The sequence below is a fragment of the Ascidiella aspersa genome, chromosome 6 (genome assembly GCF_963924565.1).
Source record: "Ascidiella aspersa chromosome 6, kaAscAspe10.2, whole genome shotgun sequence".
NCBI classification, from domain to species: Eukaryota; Metazoa; Chordata; class Ascidiacea; order Phlebobranchia; family Ascidiidae; genus Ascidiella; species Ascidiella aspersa.
Window position 1 is genome coordinate 17,106,684 of NC_139452.1, and position 14,593 is coordinate 17,121,276.

The 14,593-nt window shown below is 35.7% G+C and overlaps 1 protein-coding gene across 2 annotated transcripts in view; it reads left to right on the forward strand.

The window, feature by feature from the left end:
• Positions 1-3,308: 3,308 nt before the first annotated feature.
• Positions 3,309-14,593, forward strand: part of LOC146140528 (isovaleryl-CoA dehydrogenase, mitochondrial-like) — a 14,113-nt gene continuing 2,828 nt past the window's right edge. The window contains exons 1-8 of one of the 2 annotated variants that reach the window (XM_083393131.1): positions 3,309-3,543; positions 5,219-5,360; positions 7,048-7,217; positions 9,054-9,147; positions 9,220-9,447; positions 11,694-11,787; positions 12,414-12,495; positions 12,695-12,872. In XM_083393131.1, the coding sequence (XP_083249257.1) occupies positions 3,370-3,543; positions 5,219-5,360; positions 7,048-7,217; positions 9,054-9,147; positions 9,220-9,447; positions 11,694-11,787; positions 12,414-12,495; positions 12,695-12,872 (1,162 nt within the window). In that variant the 5' untranslated portion in view covers positions 3,309-3,369. Of the gene's footprint in view, positions 3,544-5,218; positions 5,361-7,047; positions 7,218-9,053; positions 9,148-9,219; positions 9,448-11,693; positions 11,788-11,880; positions 11,975-12,413; positions 12,496-12,694; positions 12,873-14,593 lie in introns of both variants that reach the window. The other variant, XM_083393130.1, reaches the window with a different exon arrangement.

The following is a 14,593-nucleotide window of genomic DNA, read 5'->3' on the forward strand; positions in this document are numbered from 1 at the left end:
TTCTATGTTAAGTTAACACCCTTATATGAACGAAGATAGGAAAACGGCATTGGCAAGAAAAACTTTGGATACACCCAAGCCAAGTAAATTTCGCCTGGGGTTACCAGTGATGCGTTCAAAAGAAACAGGACGAACCAGAATTCAAAAATTTAGTTAGCTAGAAGTCTTGGTTTCTTGTTTCTTTTCTGGGCGTTGATTACAACTTGCTGAGGCATCCAGTTTGTAACTGGACGCAAGATAAAGACTGCCATGTTGCGGAAAACTTTGAAAATACCAAGTTGTTAATGATGTTACTGAGAGAATGGTCAAGTTAAACACTGATTACTCAGTAAACATCACTGATGATGCAGAGCAGCACGCTAGCCTCACGCAAGTCGTAGAACACCGGTGATAGTTTTCAGACTTTAAAGAATCAATCATTGCAAAAAAATGTTTTTATTTAGCCAATTTGCAATGCTTTATTGTGTTGTATATGCATATTCGTCATTAATATAGTACAAATAACATTTTACAATACTATTTGTCATTGTTTGGTTACAATAGAGCCAATTTAGCAAGTTTTTGCAATAGGGGAATTCCCATATTTTTATGATATAACTGCTAAACTTTGGGGGCTTTGAGGAGGGTGAAATCATGACCCAAATTTAATTTTTTTTTGTCAATCCTATTTTTAAGGTCCAAACCATGGGAAAAACTTCGATTAGCTAAACTTTTTTAAATTTTCAAAATCTGAACAACCCTACTGAGTATCCACCGTATTTAGTTACGTAAATTGGCGGAATACAGGCTTTAGAGTCAGAGTCGGACTCGGGACTCGACGAAATCGCACATTTGGCTATTATGAACTTTGAAGATATGTTCTCCTGAAGAAGAAAAAGAATTTATATAATAAACCTGGGTTTCAAATTCTGCCAGAAATAAAAAAATATCATTTCTGCATTTTGTGCTTGTTTCCATGTGCTTTTTATTTTATTCTTGTAAATACATTTCCTTATGCCACTTTTTACAACATTAACTGAGTAGTTATGCACTTCAGGAATATGCGCAGTGTTTTTAGATGCAGTCATGCTCTGTTCCATAGGTCCCATAGGGTGTTCCATAGGTCCTGTGGGGTGGGACCGATGGAACAAAAAAGAGTATTTTTTATATTTGAAAAAAACTTAGAAGGATATGTCAGATTTCAATTATTTTTTACTTGTAGGTGCCTATAGCTGTAATCTTTCCAAAGAAAATACCCGCGAGTGTTTTTGAGTTGTAATTCGAAAGATATCACCGAAAAAACAAATCCGTTCCATGGGTCCCGCACCTCCCCTATAACATTGTTAACAATCTGTTTGTATGTTTTTGCTTTGCTTCATATTTTTATACTGAAATTACTCTGACGTAGGCTAATTGGTATTTGTTCGGACGCCCGAACTGTTTTCCTAAAATATCAGGATCGATATCATCCTGGAAAATTAAACTATCAGACATCCGTTTCCGGGTTGGACTCGATAAATCCCGACTAGTTGTCCCGATTTTAATCTATAGCAGCCACTTCGTTAATTGTTATTTATCACAGAGATTTTTTTGTTTTATCGCTGTATCACCGTTTTAATATTTCGTCATATTTTTCTGTAAAAAGCATCAAATGCCGATCTAGCAAGATTTTGCAAAGACACCATTTTTCACTGAGTCAGGCCTCGCCGGCTCATACGAACATCCGTTTAAAGTTAACGCATGTTTTGAAATTCGCAATATTGTCAACAATTCGGTATTTTTAGAATCGAATATGCGTTTGGCCAGTTACGTGGCTTGTCGATCGAAGGACTTTTGTTTTAGCCATATTGGGACAAAAATGTTATTTCCGCGTATAAGAGAGTCGAGAGAAAAAGCTTAGCTGAAACCGCCCAATTATCACGTGACGCCTACGTATTATAATGTAACAAATAACCATATTATTGCATATTACGTCTTGCCTTCCTTTATACAGATCTCTTCTAACGCCTTTATAAGCTTGCGTTATAAGACTCTTTATTATTAGTATTGTGAATTATTATTATGAAGATCAGTATCGAATAAAGTCTTCTGTTACTCAAGGAACCAATTGGAGTGCTCGTATGTTAGAAGCAGTCGAAATGAACAATTTAATTTGAATGCAGTATCTATCTTGTAGTCGTAGATTGATACATCGAGGTACAAAAGGCAATTAAATGAGTACTCATTATCAACTACATCTATAAATCTCTAAAGCCATAAACCAGGAAAAGGACAGAATAACTCATATAGAATAAGGCTATGATGTAGATCAGTTATCACCACTTGCTGTTAAAACGATAAAACAACCGCGATGGTGTTGTAGCGGCTTGAAATTTTGATGGGTCAAACCCCGGGTATTCTGTTCGAACAATCTGGTCGGTTGTAACGTCACGCCTGCCTGTGTGTATTTTTCAAACTGTCAGCATAACCTGCTACTGGAACTCAGCTGGAAGCGCTTGGTCAATTGTTTAGAATTTCCTGTTTTTTGTTTCGTTTTTAACCGCGTTGTTACGAATATTGTTTACCGCCATCTGAATTGTGTTATTTAAGTGATGGCATTTTCATGCTAAAATTAGAAGTCACGCACTGTTTGTTGGTGGAGTCAGTTGGGCTTTTCGAAGTTTTTAAGTACCGGTACCGATTTGCCGTTTGTTCATTCGTAATAAATATTCTCTAATTGTGGCTCACACCCACAGTGTCGATGTTGAGTTCGGCTTAAAGTTGTCAAATCAAGTATGAATCCAGCAAATATAGCCGATATCTGGCATAGCGTGACCCCAATTCCCCCGACTGATTGGAATTTACCTTATGCACAGGTGTGCTGAAACGTCTGACCCTGACCTAAGCGAGGACGAGAAATGTAGCCTATATTGTGCATTAGCAACGGCACTATGCGTCGTTTTATATTAGCAACTGATTCATTAAGCCTTAGCAGTTTGAGCGAGCGACGTGGTTCCGCAAAACCTCGCCGTGTTCCAGGGCGCAGGCGTCTATAAAATGCCGTGAACGAAATTTCCTTTAGGTAATGCAATAAATTATGAAGTATCGGTCGTGCCTGAAACCAGTATGATTTTGAAGAACATTCGGGTTAAAATGTCGATTTAAAGAATGTTGATCTGTGATGGAGTTTACTCTATTTTTCGGTCGCTTACGAGGTTATTATTCCTTCGGGAACGTGACCATGGGCAATAATTTATGTGCCTTTAGTGGACAAACATTCACAAAAAATAATATTTCAACAAATATTACTATGTCTATGCAATGACGTCACTTCTGTGGTTAAGAATGAGAGCTCAGCGACGTATGCTGCTGAATTCCCATTGAGCTTATATTTTTTTGAATTGCATAGCCATGGCATGCTCCAAATCTCTATTTTATGCATGTGGCCGTAGCTTGTTTTCTGCAAAACGCTCCACTTGGTCTAACGCTAATATAAAACAATGTTTCAACGTGTTAAGCAAGAGCTATACCACCACTGTTCCAATCGATGATGAAATGCTCGGATTTACTGAAGAACAAAAACAGGTTTTATGACAGTTTTTCTACATTTTAACTTCAAATATATGGGAGACCCCGTCATACCACTGAAGTCTAAACGTGTCAATAGGCATGTCCGATACGTTACATTTTATCCACCCGATGTTTCGGCAAAAAAGTACTGCTATCCATAGTGCTACTGCTGGGGGATTCAAATTTTTTGTCAGCCTGTTCTGTCACAAAAAGTCATGTTTTCCGGAAAATAATAAATAAAAGTAGTTGCAATAACAGGATGGCAACCCCAGGTTCCAGGGAATGTTGTGAACTGCGAACCGGCTGACCTGAATCCCATCACTGCTTAAAGCCAAACTAAAAAACAGCAGTCGGCGCTGGTCTAGAATCCTACCACAACGTTGAAATGATTATTAAGCAATGCATAATATGTGGGTTAGGGTGTCGGTTAGTGTTTGGGTGTGGGTAGGTCAAGTAATATTGTTTAACACTATTACTGGACTCACCCAAACCCAAACGCTAACCGGCACCCTAACCCAAATGATGTTCGTTGTGGTAGGATTCTAGACGAGCGCCCAGCAGTCTTCTCATGACTTGTACTTATGACGCAACAATTAAATTATTAGCTAAAAACTCACAAAAGGAAAATTACTACAATTATAAAACTTGGCACAATGTATGACTGTTATGTGCGACCTTGACCATTGCTTTTTGAAACAAACAACACGGCTACTTGGATCTCAAAAATCAATGTATGGAATAAGATGCAAAAATCCATTAACAATAACCAGTAATTCTAACCGGTGCTAACCGGCTTAATCCCACCACTGCTGCTATCCGATACCAACCAAAACATGTCATTAACTATATGCACAGCTCAACTAGCACACCCTAATATGAATGTTAGCAGGGTCAAGTATTGATATTATGATTATCCTGCATATTTATTGTTTTTTTGTAATTTCAATTTTGACTACTCCTTTTGTTACTGTTTAAAAAGTGGGTAGGATTCTAGACCAGTGCCCACAAGAAGTCAAGTTACCACTAGTTGTTAACCCCCTATTTTGAATAAATTTACATTTCAACTAAGTTATTTAGGAATTCTACAACCACTCAACCTTTTTAGAAACTTGTGTGTACAATATGTTAAATCTGGTATGCACACAAATTTAAAAAATCTTTACAGGAATGCCACAAAGTCTTTGAAGTGTAATATATTATGGTGTATGTTATTTCCAAAAGTCTTTGAGTAGTCTTCAAATTAATTTATGTCCCTTCAAGTTATATGTTAAGTATGTGTGGTTAAAAACAATTTTTTACCACTTTTTATTGTGTTAACCTTTTTTTTTTATATATATATTTGAAAGCCACTCTGCAGGCAGGTGCACATCTAATCCACCTTAGGTGTGCAAAAAACATAATTCCCAAATACACACCTCAACTTTTGGTTCTCAAACCCAAGATGTTGGTGTGAAGTGCCATGAATTGCAGACTTTTTTTCATAAAACTCTGTAGCAACCCTGCTTCGGTGTGCTCCTACAGCATTGTATACTTTTTTTCTAGATGTACACTGTACAGTGTATTATATATTTTTTCCGGTCATGTAAATATTGTGCACAATGATTGCATTGTTTGAAGTGTTTAATGTATTTTCTATTGTCAAGTTTTAAAATTTATGTTAATATGTTAACTGTTGTAAGTTTATTTACAGCTCAGAGAAACTATTTCAAAATTCCTAAAAGAAGAATTGACTCCATATGCTAATGAAATTGATAAAACCAATGACTTTCCACAAATGCGTGGTTTTTGGAAGAAACTTGGTGAAATGGGACTTCTTGGAATAACAGCACCGGGTATCTATTACACCAGTGTTCTTAACTTTTTTTACATCATGTTCTTTGTAATTGTCCTGAAAACGGCGATTATTAGGAGCTTACGGCTGTTTAAAATTGTCTGTTTGACATTGTCTGTTTGACACTACTGCATTCAAGTCGCATGGTTTAATTGTGTGTGAAACGCTATGAAATCGCGGTGTAAGAACAGCCTCTGTGATGTATCAATTACAAACTGTTTCACTTCGTTGGATGTTCAAAGAACTTAAGGTTTTGACTCTAGAACAACGGTGTCCAACCTCGGCCGTCGATGAATAATTGTGCGGCCGTTAACACGTATTTTAATAAGCATGTGTTGGCGGCCGTGCCGTGCTGGCATGCGTTAATGGTAAATGCAAAATGCAGATTAGAATTTTTTACGACCTTGTGGAGTGTAGTTAAATCAATGAGCTAAGCTCTTTTGCTACATTCTCAGTGAACAGATTTCTTATGTGCGCTAAAAAACCTTGATTTCATTGATTGATTGATGCACAAAGAAATCAGTGTATGACAGGGGTCAGCAACCTACGGCCCGCGAACCGGATCGGCTTGCCAATGAAATTTATCCGGCCCGCGGCCTCTTTGGACAAACTATAGACACGAGTCCATTACAAATACTTTTTGACTATTTTAACTAGGTACCGTAAGTGCGTAAAATTTTTCGCGCTTCGCGCGCATGATATTTCTACGCCCCATTGGTTTTTCTTTACCATTGAACAGTGGCAGGATCACAGCTTCTTTACCATTGAACAGTGGAAGGCTGAGAAGTGGGTTGCGGACAAGCGGAAACCGTATTAAAAATATTGGGCATATATTTTTAATTTGTTTTTTATTTTTGGCAATGTAATAAAAACTTGCACGAAATTTAAAACAAATGCCAGCATAGCAAAAAAATGCTGAATTTGGAACTTTGAAACAGGTCTAAAATTAGACGGTTTTTTTATGTTATAAACATATAGGTCAGCCAGACATTCGTCTACCATTGCTAGTCATCAGATTGGCTAAGAGCATTAGAGCAAGGGTGGATCTAGAGGGGCACCTGGTCATGCCCCCTTAAAATAATATTTTTGACAAATTTCAACACACTTTTTCGCAAAGCGCGAACTTCTTCTATCTGTCGTTATTGTATTTTAGTTCCTTTGAAGTAAATCAGTTAATATAAAAAGTGCTATTTATGTCATGGCATATTGCGTCGCATTCCTAATGAAATCCAATTTTTTCATAAATGCTTGTGTTTATAGCAATATGCGATTATTATATGTGCCTAAGCCCAATTCGACTAAATTAAAAGTTTGGCCAAATCTAAACCAAATAAAAGCATTTTTTTTCGCGCTTCGCTCGATTAATCTGCATTTAGGTTCCATATTTTACCACCTGTTCGTTAGACAACAAAACGTCTTTTTAAGATTAATTATGTTATGACGTCACGATTTGACAACTTTTTGAGTCATCACTAACAAAATTTAACTTGCGGCCGTGAGGAAAATAAGACTGTCAATGCGGCCGTCAACAGCTAAAAGGGTGGACACCCCTGCTCTAGGATAACAAATCCAGAATATTGAATCCTAGTATATTTTTTTCAATTATTTAACCTTGCCCAGACCCTGTGCTAGATATTGCATGATGAGTTTAATTTTGTATTTACCAATAGTATGTATGATTTCTACAGTAAGTGATGGAGGCACTGGTCTGGGAATATTTGAGCATTGTATTGTTATGGAGGAAATGTCAAGGTCAAGTGGTGCCATTGCCTTGAGTTATGGAGCACACTCTAACCTCTGTGTAAATCAGATTGTTAGACATGGGAATGATGAGCAGAAAGCAAAGTATTTACCAAAGGTAGGAAACTTAAAGTATTTTACACAGACTTTGTAAGAATATTTTCATCCATTCGGTGTCTTTCATAGCTGTGAACACTGGTGTGTCAAACTCAAGTCTTTCTTATTTTGGCTGCATGAGATAATTTGAGCATGTTAACGGCCGCACCAAGTCTGTAAAAAATGCTAGATTTGCTCCTTTTGGAAAAAATTAATTCCCTTGTGTAAAAACTTGCTAAATTGGCTATAGTGTAAAGAAACGATGGCAAACAGTGTTGTAAAATGTTATGTGTAATATATTAACAACAAATAAGCCTATACAACACATAAAAGCATTGCAAATTAGCCCCAAAAACATTTTTCGAAGGTTTATTGTTTTAATTTAAAAACAACCGCCATGTGTTGTTCTACGACTTGCAGGAGGCTAGCGCGCTGCTGTTAATCTGTTTTTCTTTTCCAACATTCATTCTTTTTATAAGGGATTTTCAGGCCTTTTGATTAAAAGGCTTTAAATAAAATGTTTATCATACAAGTTGATTTTTGCCATCACTAAAATCGTATATGAGCCATTACCAATTCAGATATGATGATGAACAATAAAGTATGTGGCATTATTTTGTTTATACCTTCTAGAACAGGGATGTTCAAATGATTTCTGTCATGATCCACCACAGCCAAACCTGACATCATGATGATCCACTAAATATGAATAGTAAACATACTGGACACGCTTTAATTTTTTGTTGTGCTTTATTTATGTAAACGCGACAAGTTTAGTAGTTAATCTTGTTTAGTGTTTGTTAACCTTTGTAAGTCAGGGGGCATGTGGCGAGCCAAGCGAGCGCGATTTTTTTAGGTATACCGGCATTTCTTTTAAATTTCTTGCAAGTTTTTATTCCATTACCGAAAATACAAAATGTTAAAATATAGTTTTCCATTAACTGTAACGAAGCGCTGATCTAGTTCAAAAGACCGCATCAAAACGTAAACAAGCCGGACGCAGAAAGATGATTCGCGCGAAGCGGGAACATTTTTCGCACTAAGTTAAAATAGTCAAAAAGTATTTGAAATGGACTCGTATCTAGTTTGTCAAAGAGGCGGCGGGCCGAATGAATTACATTGGCGGGGTTGCCGACCCCTGTTTTAACCTTTAGGTCTTACAATAGCATCGAATTGAGGCTTTCTGTCGCTGACTGATATCCTCAAACGCTCACAAAGATTAGCATTTGGGAGTCTCATTCTATGCTTGATTTTGTACAAAATTCTTTAACACTGACAATTGGTATTCACATGAAAACACTGTAGAAAGTTTATTTTTTAAGCCTATTAGAAGATCCGCACAAAACGCTGAAAAGATCCGGATCCGGATCGCGATCCGCCATTTGAACATGACCGTTCTAGAAGATATCCAACAAGCCCTTTAATGTGTTAATATTTTACTATGATTTTCAATAAAATGAAATTGCTTTTATATTGCATGATCTCAACAATAATATATTGGTGGTGCTATTCTTCCAAGGTAACTGTTAGGGGCTAGTTTTATTTTCTAAAATTTTATTAGACTATATTGCATTGTATAATATGCATAAAAAAATGCTTACACCAATGTTAGTTATTTAACCCGTGAAAAAAACCTTGATGTGCCCCATGTACCATTTTGAGTTATTCAGGCTTGTATTACAGGTTTAAGTTGTAATAGCTTATCGTAAATAAATTACTTAATAACAACAATCCATTTTGAAAATATATGGGGTACAAAGGTTTTCTCACAAACCAAGGCTGTTGTAAAATAAATTACTTTAATTTTAAGCAAGTTTTGATTTTTAACCAAGTTTTATGAGATGTTTTGTTTGCTTAGCTTATTGCTGGTGACCATGTTGGAGCACTGGCAATGAGTGAACCTGGGTCAGGTTCTGATGTGGTTTCAATGAAACTTAAAGCTAAAAAGAAAGGTTTGATAAATTTATTTTGAGTGTATATACGTCTTTTTATTGCTTTTAGATATATTGTTATTTCTGTTGCAGGTGATTATTACATCCTTAATGGTAACAAGTTTTGGATTACAAATGGGCCTGATGCTGACACCCTTATTGTATATGCCAAAACGGACCTAAGTTCAAATGCTCATGGCATTACTGCTTTTATAATTGAAAAAAACATGGAGGGATTTTCCACTGGTCCTAAGCTGGATAAGTTGGGGATGAGGGGTTCAAGCACTGGTGAATTGATTTTTCAGGATTGCAAAGTGCCAGGTATTACAAATTTGTATAGAGTTTATATTATGTTTGTTTGATTTAGAAATTTATGTAACTGTTTATAATGATATTACATATAATATCACATAGAACATTTCCATTTACAGTTACTCTCACTTTGCTACGCATTTAAAACTTAATATATTATTATATATATTTTTATTCTTATTGTTTTGAAATTTAACTGTCATTTCTGTATTGAGCACTAAGTAGTTTTTTTCAAAATCACTGTTTGTAAACTACAAAATTATGGATTGCACAATGTTTCAAATACCACCCACGATTAATTCCAATTTCAGTTAATTAGTCACATTTTCAGTCAATTCATTTTGCCTCTTTTAAAACATGTTAATACTACAAAGTAGTATTTATATTTTTTGTCTATTAGTGGTAAACTGTCATAAAGGAACATTAATAGTATATAGGTTAAAGTGGGATTCACATGATATAAATTCATGGCATGGCGTCTCATACCAAGTATTTTTTGCTGATGTAGCTTTTGATTTTTGTTTCAATTCTTTTGCTACTACACCCTATTGTTGCCTCTGAAATAAATTCTCAGTAAAAGTTGGCAGCTAGGAATAAATAATTCAATAAAGTTGGCCACAACCTAAAACTGTTGTTTAATTGGCCACAACATTTAAGCATTTTAAATATAGGCTTTACATAAAAAAAAACCTTTTTAGTGTCTATATATCTAGTGTACATATTTATATATACTATGACATATACCCATTGCCCAATTTAAATAGAGTATATTTTTACCACCTTAACTCCAACCTGGCTTGCCAAGGTTAAATATAGTTCATACTAGTAAAGGAATACTTCAATTTTACTGGTAAAATAACATATCTTTTTTACTTATGCCTAAAATTTGCACTATGGTGCTTCATGTTTGGTGAAAATAAATTTCATAGCTCAGGATTTTTTTTGTGCATTTTGAAGTGATTGGTAAAAATATAGCCTACATTGTGACTGCTCTGGTCTTCCCTTGCCTATTTGCTACTAATTTCATCTGAAATGGTTAACTAACTGCTTTTCCACAATAAAAGTAAGCCAATATAAAGGTACTGTTGTGTGTAAGCAGAATTTAATCAACTGGTGTGGTATAAAATATCGCAATTTAAATTCTTTGTGTTCGTACATTCTTGTGTAAGTTTGCTGAAGCCGCATGTTATAGCTGATAATTTAAAAAAGATTGTAGCAGAAACATCCAACCAAATTGCACTGTTGTGTGTTTTTTTTTTAAATAGAATGGCTAAATACCCAGCTATAGAACACAACTTTGGGCTAAGCATGTCACACATATTTTATGGAAGGAGAACCTGTGACATATGTTGATCAGAAATCACTAACAGACATAAATACTTCCCGTGTAATATCCAAGCACATACATAATCCCAGTTACAAATTGTGAAAAGTAAGAAAAATCCGAAAAAATGCTTACTGGCTTAACTGCTGCAATAATAGCAATATTTTGTGAACTGTGCCTAAATTTTGCGTTGTCGAACATAGTGTAAGAAAGCATTAAAACAGCGTTTTCCAAACGCCGCAGCTGAAGTGCACACAAAACTTGTTGCTTTTGTACTTAAATATGTACTAGCTGGGACAGCAACAAACCTTTTGACGGTTTGGCTGACATTTTCGGATCCCCTGATAAAATCAGTTAAACTTCAGCCATAGAGATAGCGTGTTTCCAAGATGACCATAAACATTTTTAAAGATCCTGTTATAAAGTTACATTATAACATGTTAATAAGCAAGAACTCTTAAGAGAGCTGATGTTGTCTATTAAAATCCTGAGACCGACGTAAGCCCAATATATAAACAAAAGTTATAAAACAAAGATTCACAAATTGTTTGATATATTGTCATTTATTAAAACAATTAATTTTGCTAAACCACAACAGTTTTTAGGGCCATGAAGTCGCACAAACAGCCCAGGCCAATATGGCCAAAAATGGCATTTTTGAGAGACTCAGCCAGCCAAAGGTAGCAAATTAAAATACATACAGTAGGTTTAACCATGAGTGAATTCTAAACAAAATAAGTTGTCTGTACAAGATTTTATAATATTTTGAACTTAACTTAAATAAATATTTGCAATCTTTTAGAGCATGGGGCAGATTTCTTTTATATTCAACTTGGCAAGTTAGTTTTAACATATCTGCCAATTTATACGCTTAAGAGAATACATGTAATGTCCTGGTTAGTCACGCTCATAAGATTTGCTTAATTCTTAGCTTGCAATACCCTGGGACAACAGAATAAAGGAGTATATGTCCTGATGACTGGTCTCGACTTAGAAAGGCTAGGTGCTGCTGCTGGACCTGTTGGGTAGGCGAAATCAACACCAAATTTGCTCCATTTCATATTTCTGGCCTTTTAGCTTATTTGTTTGCACTTTTAATTCCTAATTTATCCAATCAGCTACAAATACACTTGGATCACTGAATAAAGGTGTTTATGTGTTGATGAGTGGATTAGATCTTGAGCGACTTGTTCTTTCGGCTGGCCCTCTGGGGTAAATATGCATAGCTCATCTTTTATTAGAAATTTGCCTAGACTTTTGAAATATTTTATAACATGTCATCATGATTTGCATTCAGTGCTAGCGTATTTGTATTAAATATGCTTTAAAAGCTACGAACAAAATGGAACAAATTTGTATGTCAGTATGTAACCTGTTTGTGTTTAGTGTGGGTTAACAGCAAAGTGTAATTTAAATATTATGTTTATATTTTTTGTTGTATTATTTTTAAGTGAAATTGTGTACAATAATTCAACTTCTTTTACTGAATGTGAAAATGTTTAATAATTTAGTTGTTGATTGCCATAATGCCTCATAATATTTGTAAAAATATTTTTGGCAAACAATTGTCTAGGAAGGCTTCATACAGTTTTTATGTTTTCTTTTGTGGTGCATCATGTCCGTAACAAAACCTAATCGCTGTTGTTGACAGATTAATGCAAGCAGCATGTGATGCTGCTTTTCCATATGTCCATGAGAGAGAACAATTCGGTCAAAAAATTGGCGAATTTCAGGTAAACCACTTTGAAATGCTGTCATTTATGAACTATGTTTTATGCTTTCTCTTATAGTTTGCCTATGAAGGGAAATCATTCATAAAAGTGACTTATATAGTTAACTAAATACAGTATTTTGTATGTTTAAGTCATTGTTTTACTTGCTTAACCTTTGTAGTTCTTTTTGGTGCTTATTTATTTCAACTTTGTTTGAAAGCTCATCCAAGGCAAGATGGCCGACATGTACACAACGCTAAGCGCGTGTAGGTCCTACATGTATACAGTGGCCCGAGCATGCGACAAGGGTCACTTTAACAACAAGGATTGCGCTGGAGTGATTTTGTATACCGCTGAGGCAGCTACTAAGGTGGCGATGGATGGAATACAACTGCTTGGTAATGAGTCGTTTTATTTGTTGTACCAAGTTATACAGACCAAGAGCTAGCCAACCTACAAAATCTCGCCCTATCTCATCCTACAATTTCAAAGGCAAAATAAACATATTTATTCAGCACCTAGAAAAAAAATATTTTACAAGCACACTAATACAGGTCTATATTTTAGGAATATAAAAAAAAAATAAAAAATTAAAAAAAATATTAATATTGAATATTAATATTCGCCGAAAATATAAAAACGTTTGCCAACCGTTTAACCAACAAATTGGGGTAGACCTTTAACACACCTTTCCAACGATACTACACATGATGCCACTGATATGGGGGATAAGGGTTTAAATCGACGATAACCGATATTTATATTCATAAATAACCATGCGATATAATCGCCATTTTTGCTCCCAGTAGCATCCCCTCAAAATGAAGAGAAATTTTCACTTGCCAACCGTTTAACCACCAAATTGGGGTAGACCTTGATCACACCTTTTCAACGATGCTACACACGATGCCACTGATATGGGGGATAAGGGTTTAAATCGACGATAACCGATATTTATATTCATAAATAACCATGCGATATAATCGCCATTTTTGCTCCCAGTAGCATTCCTTTAAAATGAAGTGAAATTTTCACTTGCCAACCGTTTAACCAACAAATTGGGGTAGACCTTGATCACACCTTTCCAACGACGCTACACACGATGCCACTGATATGGGGGATAAGGGTTTAAATCGACGATAACCGATATTCGTATTTATAACCGATCGCGATAATCGTAAAACGCCTGTAGCTCACACAGTTCGCATTGGAACTGGGCGAAATTTCAGCACGGCGTTTAAGTCTAGCGTACCTGACCAATGAAAAAAGAAAATTCGAAAAATTTTAAAGTTTAGAAAATTTCATTTTTATAATTGAATATGAGCAATATCGCGATTTTTGCTCCCAGTAGCATCCCCTTAAAATGAAGTGAAATTTTCACTTGCCAACCGTTTAACCAACAAATTGGGGTAGACCTTGATCACACCTTTCCATCGATGCTACACACGATGCCACTGATATGGGGGATAAGGGTTTAAATCGACGATAACCGATATTCGTATTCATAACCGATCGCGATAATCGTAAAACGCCTGTAGCTCACACAGTTCGCATTGGAACTGGGCGAAATTTCAGCACGGCGTTAAAGTCTAGCGTACCTGACCAATGAAAAAAGAAAATTCGAAAAATTTTAAAGTTTAGAAAATTTCATTTTTACAATTGAATATGAGCAATATCACGATTTTTGCTCCCAGTAGCATCCCCTTAAAATGAAGTGAAATTTTCACTTGCCAACCGTTTAACCGACAATTTGGGGTAGACCTTGATCACACCTTTCCAACGATGCTACACACGATGCCACTGATATGGGGGATAAGGGTTTAAATCGACGATAACCGAGATTTATATTCATAATTAACCATGCGATATAATCGCGATTTTTGCTCCCAGTAGCATCCCCTTAAAATGAAGTGAAATTTTCACTTGCCAACCGTTTAACCAACAAATTGGGGTAGACCTTGATCACACCTTTCCAACGACGCTACACACGATGCCACTGATATGGGGGATAAGGGTTTAAATCGACGATAACCGATATTTATATTCATAATTAACCATGCGATACAATCGCCATTTTTGCTCCCAGTAGCATTCCCTTAAAATGAAGTGAAATTTTCAC